This window comes from Varroa jacobsoni, unplaced genomic scaffold (assembly GCF_002532875.2).
Source record: "Varroa jacobsoni isolate VJ856 unplaced genomic scaffold, vjacob_1.0 contig00206, whole genome shotgun sequence".
NCBI classification, from domain to species: domain Eukaryota; kingdom Metazoa; phylum Arthropoda; class Arachnida; order Mesostigmata; family Varroidae; genus Varroa; species Varroa jacobsoni.
This window is the reverse complement of record NW_019214427.1, coordinates 54,000-71,633: the sequence shown is the minus strand read 5'-3', so window position 1 is coordinate 71,633 and position 17,634 is coordinate 54,000. Positions and strand designations below refer to the sequence as shown.

Sequence of the window (17,634 nt, the reverse complement as noted above, 5' to 3'; positions counted from 1 at the left end):
TCAAGGTCACCTAGAATTCTAGATTCCTAGAAATAGGTAGTGACTAACCTAACTAAAGTGATTATATATGTACACATAGCAAAGGACTATCCGTCGAAAGGTTTATTTTGTAAGATTTTAATAGTAAACTATATACAACCTTAGAAGCATCTATGTGACGTTGATCTATCTATTCCACTATTGCGGGGTATTTTTCCATGCTTCTTTAATTCGTGAAAAATATAGCTCTCGCATACAGCCGATGGCTGCCATACACCTGCTTCCACGCAATTCCTACAAAATTATCGTAAAAATACGCATTTCACATATGAAATACTTCAGTTTGTTCTCTCTGTCCGGTATTTTTTAAGATTCCGGCTAATCACTTCAACCGTATCTAATCTGGCAGGACGACTAGCCTAGGTACCGCGTGTGGGTGAAAGCTGCTCGTTTCTCAAACTATATATCGTATATTAATCGCGCTATGATATTGACCCTATGCTAGGCTCTTGGCTGTTGCCTCTGGGCACCGCCTGTACCTATCCAGCCAGTCGGCTTTGCCTGAGCAGAGGGCAGAGCCCTGTCGAAGGGGCACGTAGAGCAGTGCTGGTGAATCCAAAAATGGATTATGCAACGGACCAGCTAAATGATGAGGGTCGTCGGGGAGGAGGATTGAGACTGCTACCATGAGAAAGCGAGCTACGCTGGGGGGTAGGCCTCCACGTACAGAGGACAGATGACGCTGTTGCCAGTGCCGTTACAGCTTGATTATAGCTACGGTTGCCGAAAGTCTGGAACGTCTTTCGGTAGATAAGCGAAACTAAGGGATTCTACCCCGTCTTGCATCAGGGATCTAGAGTTCATTTCGCTGATGCTGTTATTTGTACCGAGGTGGTCTAAACAAAGATGTTGCTTAAACTCTTTCATATGGCACTGCGAGGAATGGTGGCGCGTTTGATGTCGACCATATATATGTCTGATACTCATAAGTATGTCTTCTGCTCTCCAAGCAGGCCTTGTCAAGCAGCAGCTGAACAAGATGGCAGTGCCAGCAAGGACACAGCGTCATAAGATGAGCTCAGATCCTGTACCGTTGCTATATCTTGAACTGCCATCCTTGGCCAACCAAATTTAGCGGAGAAACGCACACACGTTCCTTTGACTTCACTTTTTAAGGAAAATGCGCCGCGCGGCTGGGAGGACGGATAGGCAGAGCCAGGTCTGGACGCCTCGTTTCCACAAAGCAGATATCCACTATCGATGCATTGGTGGCGGAAATACAGATGGACTGCAATCTCGATGCTGCATCGAAGAAAGCGTTTTTTTATACCTCGGGAGCTTTTAAGGAGCTACGAAGAGTTGAGCGATCATTAAAGTAGTATACATTATATACATAGATATATATAAAGCGGGTAGCTAGAATCGAGCTTATCTCAAAAGCCGAGTAAGCTGACAATGCTACATAATCGTATCAGTTTACCTCTGAGATACTTCAGCGTCGAGTGTTTTCATCATCTAGGGTCTAGATAATCAGGAGACCATGCTTGGTAATGCTACATTCTGCTTTTAACAGGAATTTACATTTCTCACACAGCCTCCCTTGACAATTAAATCAGCAACAATTAATAAAACATTACATAACTCATTTTATGGTCAGTTCAGCATTTCGGCCTGGAGACGTGACGCGAAGGCTCCACCTGAAAAGCTGATTAACTATATTATTTACTGTTTCCCTAATTCGTTACGCCGCTTAATATACAATATTATTGGACTGACAACAACTTATGCGATAAACACAGATCATATTTGCTATCTGAAGCAATGCCAAAAACGAAATGAGGCTTGATGTTTTATGAATGACACTGAAGAAATTATAGGTTACTTTGTGTATGAATTTCACACCGACCTATTATTTTATCTTCACTTGTCTCATCCATAGCTACGGCGCATCAAAGTTTTTTTTATTATTAAATGCGGTAACGCAAATACTTCGTCTAGCTTACGAGTAGATTCTAAGTGTTCAGAGCCTACTCCATCTAATCTACGTGGACCATATCTATTCATTTACTAAATATCTAAATTGATGCCTAGCATGGCTTTATTCCATGCCCACACTTTGATAAGGACAGGATGCAAGGCTTGACCGTTACTATAACCTGAACTGAACTTCTGTCCTTCGATATGCTCACAGGCCAAATTCCAAGCTAAGAGAGTCCAAAATGTTTTAATGCGATTAGGCAGAAGACGAAAAGAAAAAGGTGGACAGGGCTCGTTGATTTGCCGGTTTCAACTAACCTAGAGAAAACACAAGGCAAGCTGTAGCGGCTAGGCCTATTCGCCTGATCCCGCATTTATCGAGGCGCAATCTGACCTTGAAAGGCAGGACCGAAAAAGACGACTAGACCGCCCACTCAGTCGAATGAAAACTTTCTGCAACTGTTTACTACGTTTGTGCTGTAGCGGAAAGCGTATAGTTCTCTTATTAAGCTTATCTTTTTTCCAGGGGAAAACTTCTTTATTCGTCCAGTTTGGTCAACTGAATATTTTCCAGCTTCTTCTTTATGAAATTGAGTAGTGCAATAACGTATAGACTAGTAGGGTTTCTCCTTCGATACTGTAGAATCACGAGGTCATAGGAGATCAACCAGCAACGGTAACTTGGTCCCTCGCTGCCAGCTTTCATCAATGTGGCTGAGAAGAGAAAAAGCCCCTATGGGACTTCCATATTGGTTTTATCGTTTGCTCTCTACTTCTTTTCATGAGAAGCCGGACCAGCGAAGCAACACAGGGAAAAACGAATAAACTTACCCATTGCGCCATATTTTACGGGAACATATTTGAATAAGCTTGTTCTTTTCAATTAATCAAAAGTCATAGTAGACAATGACCGCTCTCAGGCCCATATCGCTAGCATTTGTACGGTACGATTCAATGTAGCTCTAGCGAATCATAATAAACATCTCTTTGCTAAATAATTACTATATTGTGGGACTGGGTATATTTATCGAATATTTTCTTACTACTAGCCTGTACAGCTTCTAGGATTCAATAACCGCAAAATTTGTCGGAAATAATTGCATGATAAAACTTTCAATAAAAACATTGTTCCTACCCATGTATGCAAACTTTCTCACCCTATATAGATGTTAGAACCGCTTTAGCGCCAAAAAAATTAGGCGCCACTTTGTACATGATGTCTAAATCCAAAGCTAGACAGACAGTCATCACGTATGTGTACAGTTATGCCAAAAGCGATGGTCATCAAGCCAAAAGGATAAACAAATAGCGATGTGCGAAGAAATGTCCGTCATAGCACCATCGCTTACGGAAAACTACTGCAATGTCCTTCTGTGAACCCTTTTTGCAAACGAATTTTACGCATGCGTCGAGAAGGTCACTAAATGAAAAAGCATAAGGCCGCACGAAAAACCTTTATCTCAGTTTTTTTGTCTCGTTTCTGGCGGTCTCACGGAGCGTCGTGCCATAAATATTTCCCTGTTACATTGTCAAATATTGCAATAGTCTGTTGCACTGTGTTGGAGGATGTTACTCGATAGGAATAACGATTGCCATACGGAAACGAACTGTCTTTGTGTGACCAAGGTATTAACAACGGCAAGAAAGGAACGAATCGCAGGTGGCATTTGTGGTGGTGCCCCCATAAATCTCTATGTTTCGTCGGCTGGGAATAGTTCTCTCAATCCTTTTTGGTTCCCCGTTTGCTGGGCAACGACAGAAACCACTACAACTGTTTCACGAGTTGCCTTCGATTATCGTCTACCGCCGTCTGATGACCAACATGGCGTTGTTTATCCGCATTTCTATGTTTCCCAATAGGCCCAGAGAAGAAAACGGCCGGCCAATGAGGGACGAAGAAACCATGCTCACCACCATCTAGCTAAGCTATTGACCTGCTTGCGATACAACGTTTAGAGATCGTTTATGCAATGTTACAGTTAACGAATATAAGACAAATAAACCAACTAATATAGAACGTAGTGCATACAAATGAAGGCAGACACATCATTCACATGATACGTTTATATAAAATAAAAAAAATATTTTAGCAAGGTCAAAAGCGAGAACGGAAATCAATTGGGTACCGTTCTGGGCGTTTCCTGGTAATCATACAATCTGTGCCCAATGAAGGCGTGTTAAGCTTTGATGCTGGCATTGCTAATGCTGCCCTTATTGTCCTGGTTACGACTGACGGGTTAGTCAAAATGTAAACTCTTTGGATCGCCTCGTCGCTAGTTTTACTGTAGATTTACAAATGATCATAAGCCCTGCCATTATAGCATAGAAGCATAGAGTTCGGCTTTGCAATGCTTTCATGGGTGAAGTTTTGCCTCGACTACGACTTGACGATTACCATCAATGGGCAAACGACCCTCGTCGGGCCGCTCTTGATGCCTCAGCCACTTTCAGTGTTTGATAATCTCTTCACTGGCTGTAGTCGCACAGCGTTGTATTAGGGTTTTATTAATGAGAAGCGACAGTCCCGAGATTCTTTGCGTAAAGGTGCACCGCTTTTCGACCCGCCTATGTTATCATCTCTTCTTCCACGTTGCACGTACCAGCAGACACCGGCTAGCAAACAAAGCGACCTCGAAAACCCCTCGGTATTTTAAGGTCGACTAACGTCGCAGACCTGCAGCAGCCGTTACATCAGACTCACACGTAGAATGCATGCTGCTACGTACGAAAACTTCAATCTAGTGCCTAGCACCACCAAAGTGAGCCCTACCCTCCTGTACTCGACGACTCGCCGATGACCGCTGCTGCGGAGCATAAAAGGTTGCGACCAATGACATCTACGCAATGATCTCATATGCACCGTGATCTTCAAAACTCGTATCAAGTAAAACCAGAAACGTTAGGTAAACGTAGTGATGTACGCTGAAAGAAAAATACCCTGAGCTATGAGAAGGACTATAATTCGTATAAGTATTCCTTGCATGTAGGATGTAATCGCCTCACTCGGGCTCGTTCTTACCTAGACACACGGACATTTGTGTAGAGCATATTGAACTACGGACAAGGGCAAAGGTGCGTTTTAATGAATAACAAATAGGCAAATTTAGACACGTTTATACTGACGAGTTTAGAAGCATAGCAATGAACAATGCAGAAAACAGGCAGTAAATCATATGTAATGCATAATGTATTCGAAGAGCTTTCTCTGCCTTGTCTGGTTTTGCATATCAATAGGATGGACCCAGGTACCCACTGACAAAAATTAGGAGACAACAATGTGTGACTATACTGGCACTGATAAGAATTGTCCTAATAAGAAACGCATGATAGAAACAAAGTTCTGAGTAATCAACAACAGTAAGTTGATTTCACTGCACATCTTTCCTTCGGCGTATAATCAAGTCGTCCGTTATAAACTAAGCCAGATGTGAAGAGGAAACAGTATCAAAAAAAAACGAAAAACCTAGGAAATAAGCGAAACAAAGAAGAAAAATATTTTCTATTGATATTTCGCTCATACTCTTCTTATGAACAGGTTAATGATCAATTCGGAATAGGCGGCTCAACTGTACATAGAAATTGTTAGTTTTTTGTGTTTAAAGTGAGCACTATATTAGCATATTTGTCATCGAAGTTTGGTGACTGTCTTTAAGTAGCACATACCGATACAAAATTGCGCCGTATTAAATCGTCTATATGGCCACTGAGGGAATCGTTATGTAAATCTTTGGCGTCCTGATGTGACGTTCGGCGCGTTATATTATATTGTTAGTATGTCTTTTTACTAAGCCGTATTATACGGGCACGTCGGCCGGTGGGCCCATCATAATGTAATAACGTTGCCCAATATTCACAAGGAACTCCCTCTCCTCCATATCATTGATTGCATTTGCGGTTTGACGAATTATACGAAGTTACATTTAATTAACTTTAATGCTCCCTTGGGTTTACTTCAGGACTAATGCGGTCAAATCTGCCAATATGAGGAAACGTATGGGGGCGATTAAGCCCCGTGGAATCAATATTACCGACATTTTCTTTTTAGTGTTTAGTTAGTGTTATTGCCATTTGATGATATAAACCCTGTGGTCTTTTAACTTTTTCGAAAAAACATGTAAAGTCCTGACTATATATATATATATATATAGTTACTATAATCTCATTGTCATGTTTTTGTACAGTTTCATCCTATGGTGATCGCACGTACGCTATTAATTGAATCGACACAACTTTGTTCCTTTATTTGTTGTATGTTTAACTGTATTCATAAACCTATAACCTCGTGAATCGTTATTCCGTACGGCCGTACATAGATGGTAAGCTGCCTTGGATTCACACAATGTTCCTGTCTCACACACAGGGAATAGAAAGCATATTAGTCAGTGTCAAGGTTGTGCTAGTCTTGAACCTGGTATCCTTATAACCTTTGTTTATTTTATCACACTTCCTGTTAGTCATAATGTGTTGGAGATATATCAAGTCGCTGAAGGCTACCTCCGTTTCGCTAAGCGAAGTCACACATTGTGTACGTAATTTACAGATGGCATGGGACTGGTTATAACAGCGAAGCATCGAACGCCTGTATCGGATGACCACCTTTGCAGAGACATCTTCCGTAAAGACCTTTTGTGTTTCGTTCTTTTCAGTTATCCCTGCCTGTAATGGCGTAGAGAGGTACAGTAATCTGTGTAGAGGAGAGGCTAGACAAAGCGAAGTTGGGCAAGAGCTGCTTAGCCAGAATTGTCTTGGCCTGTTAGGCAACATACCTTAACTGACCAACTAGTTACCGATTGATATTTACTGTTAGGGCAAACTGTTTATCGATCGAGAGATTCTTTCGTTGACGATTCGCTGCCTATACCGTTTCAGCAGCTTTGATTGATGTTCTTCTCGATCCTCGACGGCAATCGAAAGCAAAAAAAGGGTAACCCAACTAACTCGACTAACCACGAGGACGATATGCTTAGTCCCGAGGACAGCCTCATCGAGACGATATCTAGGCATTCAGGACATGTTACTATCATTGAATGACTACCGATAGCATGGAAGGCAACCCAGGAAAAGGCTGGTAGAATAGCAAGCGAGCCAAACTATTCCCGAACCAGCCTATTTTCACTCATGGCTTTTGTTATGCCTACGTACATTTTACAGTAGCAAAGAAATACGCGGTTGTAAAATATTTGACACGTTGTCCACTTCCTCCCGTATCAGGAAAAAATGCCTGTTTCTCATTATTTGGAACTTATTCTATGTAAACGTGAAATCAGATCTAGATCCAATAGGCCCTTCAGACTTTAGGGCAATATTTGTCCGCTAAGGCTACCCGCTAGTCATGGATACAAGGATGTGTGAAGATTTAAATGGGAGTACAAAGTAGTACTGTTATAGAGTTCAGAATGTGTAAAAAGTAAAAACCTCCATACTGCTTTTTACCCTCGCTGTGAAAGTGTTTGGTGATTATAGTTGCTTTTGTTAGGACACTACGGTCAGCTATGGGGTATATCTGGAAGGTTGTCGTCTGCCCTTTGTTGTTACTTGCGAGCGGAACAAGGTCCCTGTGACGCAAACTTCAGGATGTCATAGATACGGGAGGAGGCATAAAGGACCAGCTGGTACAAGAGAAGTTCGTTAACATTTTTGGTTGTTCACGTCCACGGGCCCGTGAGCACGAAGGTGACGTTGGTGTCTAGCGAGGAAGCCGCTGCAATAACCAGTGTATATAATCAACTCTTTAAAGATTCGAGCGTCGGCACGTTCTACTATGAGTATATCGTACTACCGGCAGACATACTCATCTATTCTATGGACATGGCAGTTATAAATAGTTAGAGAGTTATGAACCACTATTATTGGAATTTTTCGGTTAACAGCATGAAAGGGCAGGAGCAAGTTGCAATACTTCATTTGAAGCCTCGTTTTTAGTGCGGCCTAGAAACCGTACACATTGTAGAAGTTGTGACATCGTACTGCATAATTGTGCGTTTGCTGTAGAGCACGTGCGAGCAAACAGAACAGCTGCAACTCACTAAAACTAGCATACAGAAACCATTACAATTGAACACGTTATGCATGTACAACAAATGCTGTCGTCACGCGTAAACAACTCGGTGACTGCAATGATTCTGACTTACAGTTGAACCATTAGAGGACCAGAAGTGCCTAGAAAAATAGAGAAATTTTATCGAAGAGAGTGATAGCGGTCTCGACGGGCAGCTAGCTTACTTCTCCTGGTTGCAAGCGAAATATTCTACGCCAAGTACTGGCGGTACTTAGAATATATACTCGTATTTCTCATAGCACTCAATATAAACGCAGATCAAACCTGTGAAAAATAGATGGTCTTTTACAATGCATTATGATTAAAGCACAGTAGCGACATTTCATCCCGTGGAAATTTTTCTTTGAAGCGTTTCACCTGCTAGACCGCGACTCGTCTAGTCCACCGACAGGTTCGTCTAATCTCTACTCTTAACGCTTTAATACATCCTTACAGTGAAACAGCAGACCTAGCTTAGCTGATCTATTAACGCGGCTAAAGGTAAGAAAAATATGCCCTGGAGCTCTAGCTAGAACGTCAAACACAAACGAAAACTCACACAGCTCTAGATATTGGGTGTAATAGAGCTATCAACCCAGCTGTCATATCGGTATGAGTCAGTTGCCAAGAAAGACATCTTTCTCAACCTTTTCCCTCTGTTAAGCCAACTATTGCATCCTTCTCTCACCGAGCACAAGCTATAAATAAAAGGCAGTACAGTACAATACGGTGTAATCTGCACGCGTAACTTAAAGTTCCGGTCTTCCAGGTAATAAGAGCACTTTGCAGTAGTCAACCATAGATTGAGTAGGATAGGCTATAATGTTATATTTAACATGTCTTCAATTCCATACTTCTTTTGTATTCATTACAAACTAAACGTAAGGTGGGGCAAAGAGATCACTGGGTTACTTTGGTTTTGGATCTGGCCTGCAGATACAAATGAGCCTTCATTTGAGAGATTTCGCCCATATAATAAAGTCTTAGCAAAAGCACTTCATAGCCATACATAGAAATAAAATGGACTTATGTGGATTTCCCGCGTGACATAGCCCCAACTCAAAGCTTCGTTAAACATCAAATATGGCGTTTAATGCCAACGCCACTATAACTTTACGCCCTGCCATTGTACTTTTTCAACGCTTGTCTAATACTTACGATAACGAGCGTCGTTTCTACAAGCCAAGTTCCAACACAAACGATCGCCGGCATCAACTCCTGTTATTATTTTTTGCTCTCCGCCTTTAACTAAATAGTACTGGCATCTGTACGTTTCGCTCATTCCTTTTACTCCATCATGGTACGACTTCGGCCGAAGCCAGTTTACTCACTCATAAATACAACTCGGCTGAGACTGAATTGATTATTGACAGAAAAGGCGAAAAGAAATGGGTCTTCTCATTTCGAACACAGTGACGCCGATATGCATAACATGGAATACTGGTAATCGCGTAAAAATACGCGATTCCTGCTAATTGATAGCTGAGACTGTATTAAGGCCAACGGGCTGCCGATTTCAGTCGACTGGGTCATTTAATTTTTTTTTTCTATATTTGTGATCAACAATAAGTATACACCGGCGCCTATGGGCCTCAGATAAGATATTTGGAGAAATACGGATTTTTAAGCAGTGAATAATGTCGTTCTCAGACCATAATGAAACATAAAAGTAGTTGGAACAAACCAGTCACTTCTTGTTATTCAAAACCGCGTTAAATGGTCAACCTACTTCTAATCTTAGATGTGCTGACTACTGCACAGCGCAGCTGAGGCTGCACAGTTCGTACGAAAAAGTGAAATTGCCCTGCTATCGTTATACGTTCGGATAACGTCATAAGCTGATTACCTAACAAACCAGAACACTTTTTTAGTTATCTAGTGCTCTATCTGGTCGCAGTTCGGTGGCCGTCGTTTAGCCGGGCGACAAGCTGCGTAGTGATCTGGGCTAGACCGAAGGTCGAGTTGGTCCAATATCTGCCTTTAAACACTGCAGCAGGCAAACGGAATGAGCGCCTGGAGTCCCAATGCCCAAACAGTTCAACGGAAGCAAGCCAGACAAAGTATTATTACGAGATTTGTTTATCAATAAGCGCTATATGACCTAAGTGCGTACCTTCGGTATAGCACAAATCGAAGAACCTAATCCAATGCTACACAAACACATCTACCTATTTGACCTTGCTAATAACCGACTTCAATTCGTTCGCATAAAACTCCGGAGTTATAAGGTAGGACGCGCAATCGGAATGGCCTTAGAAGGCCGAAATGTGCTTCGTCGAACCAGCGTTTCACCATAGCCACACCGCACCACAACACTTTAACAATAACGAACTGGGCGTTCATTTACTGGGATGACAACTACTGATGCTGACTCGCACTTGTTCGACCCATCTGTCGTTGTTATCATCGTCGTCGTCGTCGCGCCTTAGCTCTTTCTTGCGTTTCCGACCCAGCGCTTTCTGTTCCACGGAAGCCTCTTCCCGTTTTACGACATGTGGCGACAGCGACTGTAGCCTGCCCTCAATGTGGACGATGGCAACAGCGGCACACGTAAGGGTCGTAACGGCTTTTCGGAGAAAGATTGGTAACAACATTTGCCTCATACCATCCGTCTGGTGCGAGTGACTGACCGCCCACTAGTAACACCCAACAACAGCCGTACGCAATTTACTACGGTTTCATGTATGCCACGTTCCGCTCCGCTCGATGTCTTTCTTGCCACCAGCAGCTCCCTCTTCTACGCAAGTGGGCGGAAGATTCACGCGACACGGGCAGAGTGGGCTGCACTGTCACCGAGCCCAATTTCTTAAGTTACGTTAGCGCCGCAACAGCTGAACTGTCGCACACGGACCATGCTTACGAAGCACTCCCCAATCTGAATATTCAAAATGTTTTTCTCTCACTATTGTTGTTAATGCTGATTGTTATATGGGAATCCTAGCGTTGTGCGCCCATATCGTAGCGGTTTCTAGCATGCGACCGCCCGTGACCTGCAATGGGCAATGGACGTCAGAAAATGTGGATCAAAGGAAAATACAGGCACATACATAGTACAGATGAAACAATCCCACCGGAAATCCCTAGTCATTTTTATCTAGCATGCGCTATAATAAACATCTTCAGTCGCTTCCAGTATTTTTAATTATAACCTTCTTTTCGGTGATTCAGATAATTACCACGACACAAATTGTCGTACGAAAAGGCGGAAAATAACAATAGCTGTTTCGGTGGCGAATTCCGTTATGTGCTACTGAAAAATTCATTCCTAAGCTTAGTAGAATTACCATTAATCATGTGACCGGCAGATGGCTACGGAAGGCATACGATCGTGGACCTTTTGGCGATGCAAGGTTTTGGGTTACGAATTACTTGCAAAGACCGTCTTCACCAGAATACGTATCCACCAAAGAGTAACGTTCAGCCTTTCAAAGCAGAAAGACACGGACTGATTCGAGAAGCATGCAAGCAGCTTCTGATCCTCGAACAACGTTCTTGTGGAATAATCAACAATTACTATGTATTTAGGCGATTTGAAAAGAACTGGGCATGCTCAAAGCCACGGTGCGTTGTAAACCGCCACCTAGTGAAGCTGTCGTGTCCCGTTTCCTTTGAACGTCACAATTATCACCGTTCAGCAGCATTTTCGCTTATATTTATCTAGAGTATTTTTTACACACGTCACAAGGTCCCGAACATAGATTGTGCCGAGATACGATATCGCAGTAACGTGTATATTGCTATACTGTTTTTTGGGTTTAGTGTTCCCTACTAATAAACTAATGCTGACTATCATTACCTTTACTGCGTCTTCGGAATGGCAATGAGTTGATAGGTTTAGAAAATATGCCCCGTAATGAATTAGCTTACATAACAAGATAGTGTTAAGCTGCATTAATCTGAGCATGAACAACCGGAACTAAATGGACGATGGCGTATTGCTACACATAGCTCGGCTAGCTGTTCCACGCCCATAATGCTGCTTTAGTTCTACTAGCCGAAAGCCGTTTCCACGAACTTTCTTAGCGGTCGATTTTCCCGAAACAATCTAAGTATTTCTAGGAATACTCCCAGCCGCTATAATGTGGGACGTAAGATAAAATTGGTGGCTTTTTTCGTTAAAAATGAAAACTAAAAGATTAACCATATCTCGGCCTCGTTACAACCATAGTGATCTATTATTTCAAAATTGAAACGTTCTCTTATTATCGGCGTTATTCGATGTTTCCGACCCCAGTGAATCAGCTTAATCCAATTATAGACTAACTAAATCTGAGAAAAGCGATGCGCTTCGAGATGTTCCGATGAAGATTTGTATAAACGAAAAAAGAAAAAGTGGGCCGCTAATGTCCTTACGGGCCATGTGTTGTGTATAGCAGTTGTTTACTTAACAATAAACGTTCAAAAAGAAAAAACGACCCGGTTCCTGCGCACAAACCAACTGAACAATTATTATCGTTAAGCCCACCGCATCTATTTTCCAACATGATTTCTACTTAGCATGTCGTAGAGTTGTCGTACTCGGAGATGGGACCTTTTTTTACTTCAATACCATTTTGAAGGTGTTTAGCGTTAATACAATAGATGCTAATGCTGCGATCCAGTTTTATGTCACCTTTTAAAGCCTTAAACTAGGTATTGCGCTTTCTTTCAGAATGATACGCTTTGTAATACGCTATGGAGTATGTACACCAGGAATTATATTAGTCGAATTCATTGCTAGCCGAAGCTCAACTAATCTTCTTTAATAGTAAATCACGAAATCTTCACCGGTTTAATCTGTTCGAACACCTAGCCAGCTTATCCGGATTTCTTGCCAAGCCTGTTTCGAAAAGCCATGGTTAACTGACTTATTGCAAGACTGTTCTTTAGGGTTCACTGTAGCAATTCTATGTAGAATGTGACTTTAGCAAGACCCGAGCACGCTAACCTGTTTCTTTAATAGGCTATTTCCAATCCTATAGGAATTTTCTCCTTTCTACCTATCTATTGAATAGGTCATTTTCTGACTGGCTGAACATACTCGGCGATATAAGCTCTGAAACCAGCACCAACATCCACACTATAATACTAATAATAAAGCTTTTAGCCTATTGAATCCTTGTCGAATGAAACGGCATCGTCGTTAGTGTTTGTATACGATGGACGTCAACTTCCAGATTAGACCACCGCAAAGACAAAAATGGCCGAACTGTCTTGCGGCATGTTAATTTCCTGAATTTGAAATCATAAAAATAATCATTTGTTAAAGCAAATAGATAGAACAGCAACTATCGCTATTCGTGCCTAAACTCAAAGCCCGTCCCTGCCTCGAACGTACTTTTCTTGGTCCCAGTATACAATGGATCAATGACATTATCCACAAGCCAATTTGGCCGCACCATGATCGAAGCACCGTTGTCCTGTTCCTATGAAAATAGAGAAATTTGTTTGGGTTTGCCCTTTGCCATCAACTATATTTCACCGTACTTTATTAATTGCTATCTATATCCTGAATAAAATCAAACGTGTGTTGCCAGGCCGATTTAGTAAGTCCCCATAAGAGTTTAGTGTGTTTGCACCTTACCCACTAAGCACACGTGATGGCCTAGGTTCAAAAGCGGGCACGTTTCGTGCTGTCTGATCGAATGGCCCTGTTGGGGTCCCGTGTTGTCTGGTCCTGTTGAACGTAAAGCACTTAGATTGATCCAACAAAGTAAAAAGAAGGCTTTTCATCGTGCCACGCAAAATGACACCAGTTGGTCAACAATGCCCGTCACGATCACCACCATCAGCATGGGCTCAAAACGAGTGATTGTTATTTGCTAGTGACTTATTACGGAGACGTATCAATCTCGACCAGTGCTTCGACCACTCAATGTAAACTATATCCATTATTATGACTCGCTGATGATCACGTGTAATCCTTCCTCTGCTTCTGGACATCTATCCATGCAGATGAACAACGGTTATTCCATCGGAATAGTTGGACGTAGCAACTCCTCATCCTTTGTCTTATTATAAAATTCAATTATATGCACCATACAATACAATATCACACGAATTTCACGTCGTTCGAAGCCCAATCACAAACGTCCGACCAATTCAGGCCGCAGCGTTCTTGCAACACCATTATTGAATCAAGTATTAGGTCCATGCCTAGCATCTTTAACAGCAGCTTCTTGGCCTGGCTGGAAGCTATGTCACTAGTGGTATATAAGTAATGCTTGAATCACTCTTATGGACACTGCTGATATGAAGAGTCGTAATTGATTAAATGTGCCAGTAGCGTTCTTATTGGCTAGTAAGCGAAAATCGTTGACGACCTTTTCTCTGTAAGCAGAGATTAGGCGACTGGAAGTAATCCGGAAGGCTTTGGCGCATATGGGCTGCGTAATGATACACTGCGATATTTATTTCATTACAACTCTTCATATCATATGCGCCTTTCCTCTTTGTATACTTTTAATAGGGATGTATTATGTAATTAAAAAAAAAACTTTCACTAACACTAACACTGCTGCTTTTTTTGTAGTCAGTTCCACACCATCGTGTTCATGTTTGCGCGTGCGTCCTTCTATGGAACGGAATAACCTACTGGCAAAATGATAACCTTCGATTTAGGAATTTGTTGATGGTAACTTATACTAGGTATTGCCAAATGATAACTTGACTCTGATTTCCTATTTAGCAGCAAATTTATAGTGTTCAAATGTTCATAACCAGCGAATAAACTAGAGCACAGTTCTTCGTTATGAGTTACTTACGCGTAACGTTATATTGAAGCCGGTGCCTTTAAGGTATAGCTCCTGTAGATAAGTATTCGGTCTAAGAGGTGCAAAGGCTCTTGCCAACAGCAAAAGAATCTGTGGTTTTTAATGCCAGAAAGCTACTAATATTGCTCAACGCGAAGAATCGTTTATATATTTTAGTTTTTATTTATTTCGCCTAATTTTCCGGTGGCGAATGAATATTTCGGTTGGCCCGCGTGCTCTAGGGCAAATACTGCCTGATTCGAATCTCGCACAGGTCACTATATCTATCGGCTGAACTATGGCTACGTGAACGCAAAATATGAAGAGGAATCGCTATTTGTCTTGCTTTGCTCAGCATCATTCATGGTAAGGTTAATATAACGCATGCTTGATGAAGCACAGTTTAAGGTCCGACAAACGTACCCTCACTAAAGCGTCGATCTGACGTGGCCAGGGTAAATTATTTTCCCGCATTGTGTATAAAAACCAGTTGTTAGTAAAGCCGTAATAGCTAGGGCCAGCGGCGCAAGGTATAACGTAAAACTTCATCTAATGATGTTTGTCTTGAAAGCCGATGACATGTAACGATCAAATACATTGTTAATAATAAGACCATTGCTACAACTTCCGTAGTCGTTTGAATGAAGATGTGTCTGTCCAAGAATCTTGCGGACATACCGCAGACGGAAATTGTAACGCAAAATTCGTTTTATGCCGGAGGGCACCGATCCGAAGCACTCTCGGTATTAAAATAAACGGCGTAAAACTGTCGTTAAGTAAAAAGTCGTTAGAGCAATGTAGTACTACCATCATTAGCCCAACTTTCTGCCGTTACGTTTATTATAATATGGCAACATGATGTGTGTCGAATTTAATCGTCTACGACACTTACCGACTCCTGAGATGATTTTGCCTTTGTCGTGTGCGTCGGGCTGCTTACTCGATATTCGCAGCATAAGGCCGGCGAAGGTCGAGATCGCACCGAAGCACGCAAGCACGTAAAAAAAGTAAATTCCATACATAAGAATTAAGGCACATTGTCGATCCATAAGGTTCGAGCCACCCTGTCGGCTTGAGCGTGCCGAAGAAGCGCGTCTCCGTGATCGCGCCGACGCTTGTGAACGTATCGTCGAGCGACGAGCGGCCGCTGAAGGCCTTCTATGGCCATTACCGCAGCCTGCACTACTACCACCAATACCACGCGCAGATGCAGCAGCGCCCCCGCCGACGCCGCTTGCACCAGCGGTTGCATTGGACATCGCTGATGAGGAGCCATGTGAGGGATGGTAATAGTTGTAGACGGGTCGAGCTCCATCCATTGTCAGTAGAAGATGAGTTCGATAGGGTAGGCCGCCAGCGGACGATGGTGACACACGACCGCGATGCGACGGACTAGCACGGCGGCCGGCGCGAGGCGTCCGCGCCGGTGATTGCGCCGGAGTGCCAGTGCCGCTTAACGGGTTGCTGTACAGTGTTGACTGGCGTCGAGTGCGTCGGAGCGGCGAGGGCGTTGGCGGCGCAGAACTGCTAACGCGACTTAGCGAAGTGCTTGCTGCTGGCGAGGAACACGCTGAAGCTGCGGTCGTTACTACCGTTGTCTCTGCTGCTGCTGCTGCTACGCTTGGACTACTAGCTCCGTTTAATTTCGAGGTCGTTGCTATCGTTGTCGTAGCGACACGTGCATTATTTGGTGATGACAAAGCTAAAGAACGAGGCAGAAGAGGAGTTGACAAAAAGAGCCGCCGTCGATAACTTGGCTGATAGTGATGCTGTCGGCACTGATAGCCACCGATGTTCGTGTTCTTGAGCACCGACGTGTGTGAGCTCTGGTAACTGTGGGATGAATGTTTGTTGTCGTTAAAGTATTTTGATCTAATCGATGTGAATGTGACGGTCGCTGACGCTGCCGCACTTGATCCTTCCGTAGCTCCCCCTGCTAGCGTTGCGATATGGTCCGTTGTTTTTGTTGCGTTCACGGTGTTTCCTAGTGTCGCCGATACGATTGTTGTTGTTGTTGTGGGGCTCGCAGTAACCGTTGACAAGCTGTGACCACGACTGTTGTTGCTGTTCTTATCGTTGTACCATTCGATTGTTGCTCTGTCCGATGATGCCGGTTTAGTCGTTGTAATACTTTCTGTGGCAGTTACGACCGCTGTTGTCACTGCTATCGTTTCTTTTGTTGATGCTGTCACTACATTCACGGCGGTGGCGTTGTCAGCGGCGGCGGCGGCGTTGTCAGCGGCGGCGGTGGTGGCAGCAGCAGCAGCAGCAGCAGAAACAAAAGATGATGAAAGCGTCACGTGACGATCTAATGATGGCGGTAGTGTTGAACTTGCTGTTCTTGTTGTGCATTTGGTGTTGGTGAGAAGCGTGCGACTTTCTCGGCGGCTGGCCAGCGTGCCACTAGAAAGGTGACTCGCGTCCCCACAGAAGCAAAAGGCGCTTTAACGCCGCTGGCAACCTACAAGAGATGTTGTCCTCATGATGGAGATGACGGTAGTAATTGTAGGAACGGCAAATAAGATTTGGCCTGCAAGAAAAAAAAAAGACGGAAGTTCGGTAACCTTTACCACCTGCACATTTAATTTACCCATTTACTTTGAAATTTAATAGGCGTCTCTTTTTAGCTGCTCCGTTATCGCTGCAGCTGGTCGCCATTCGTATAGGTCTATCCTATCCTAGGTCCTGAGCGAAAGAATTATAACATCGAAAAACCGTATATGTGATGCTGCTCTCTTCGTTACTTTTGTTAACGTCAAACATAAACAACAGCGGCTAATTGTGTATTGAGTAACTTTTATGCCACGATACGAAACTGGTTCCGGGGCTCTAAAGCTAACTGTCTGCGTCAGAGGAGCACGATACGGATGACCTCATGGGCTATATGGCTATCGACTGTTAGCTTTACTG

At 43.1% G+C, this 17,634-nt stretch overlaps 1 protein-coding gene across 1 annotated transcript in view; it reads right to left on the bottom strand.

Annotated features, from left to right (window-relative positions):
* LOC111270925 (uncharacterized) overlaps positions 1-17,165 on the bottom strand; it is a 28,421-nt gene extending 11,256 nt beyond the window's left edge. Inside the window, exon 1 of the mRNA XM_022851408.2 lies at positions 15,617-17,165. Coding sequence (XP_022707143.2) covers positions 15,617-16,043 — 427 coding nt within the window. The 5' untranslated portion in view covers positions 16,044-17,165. The remainder of the gene's footprint in view (positions 1-15,616) is intronic.
* Between the last annotated feature and the right edge of the window lie 469 nt (positions 17,166-17,634).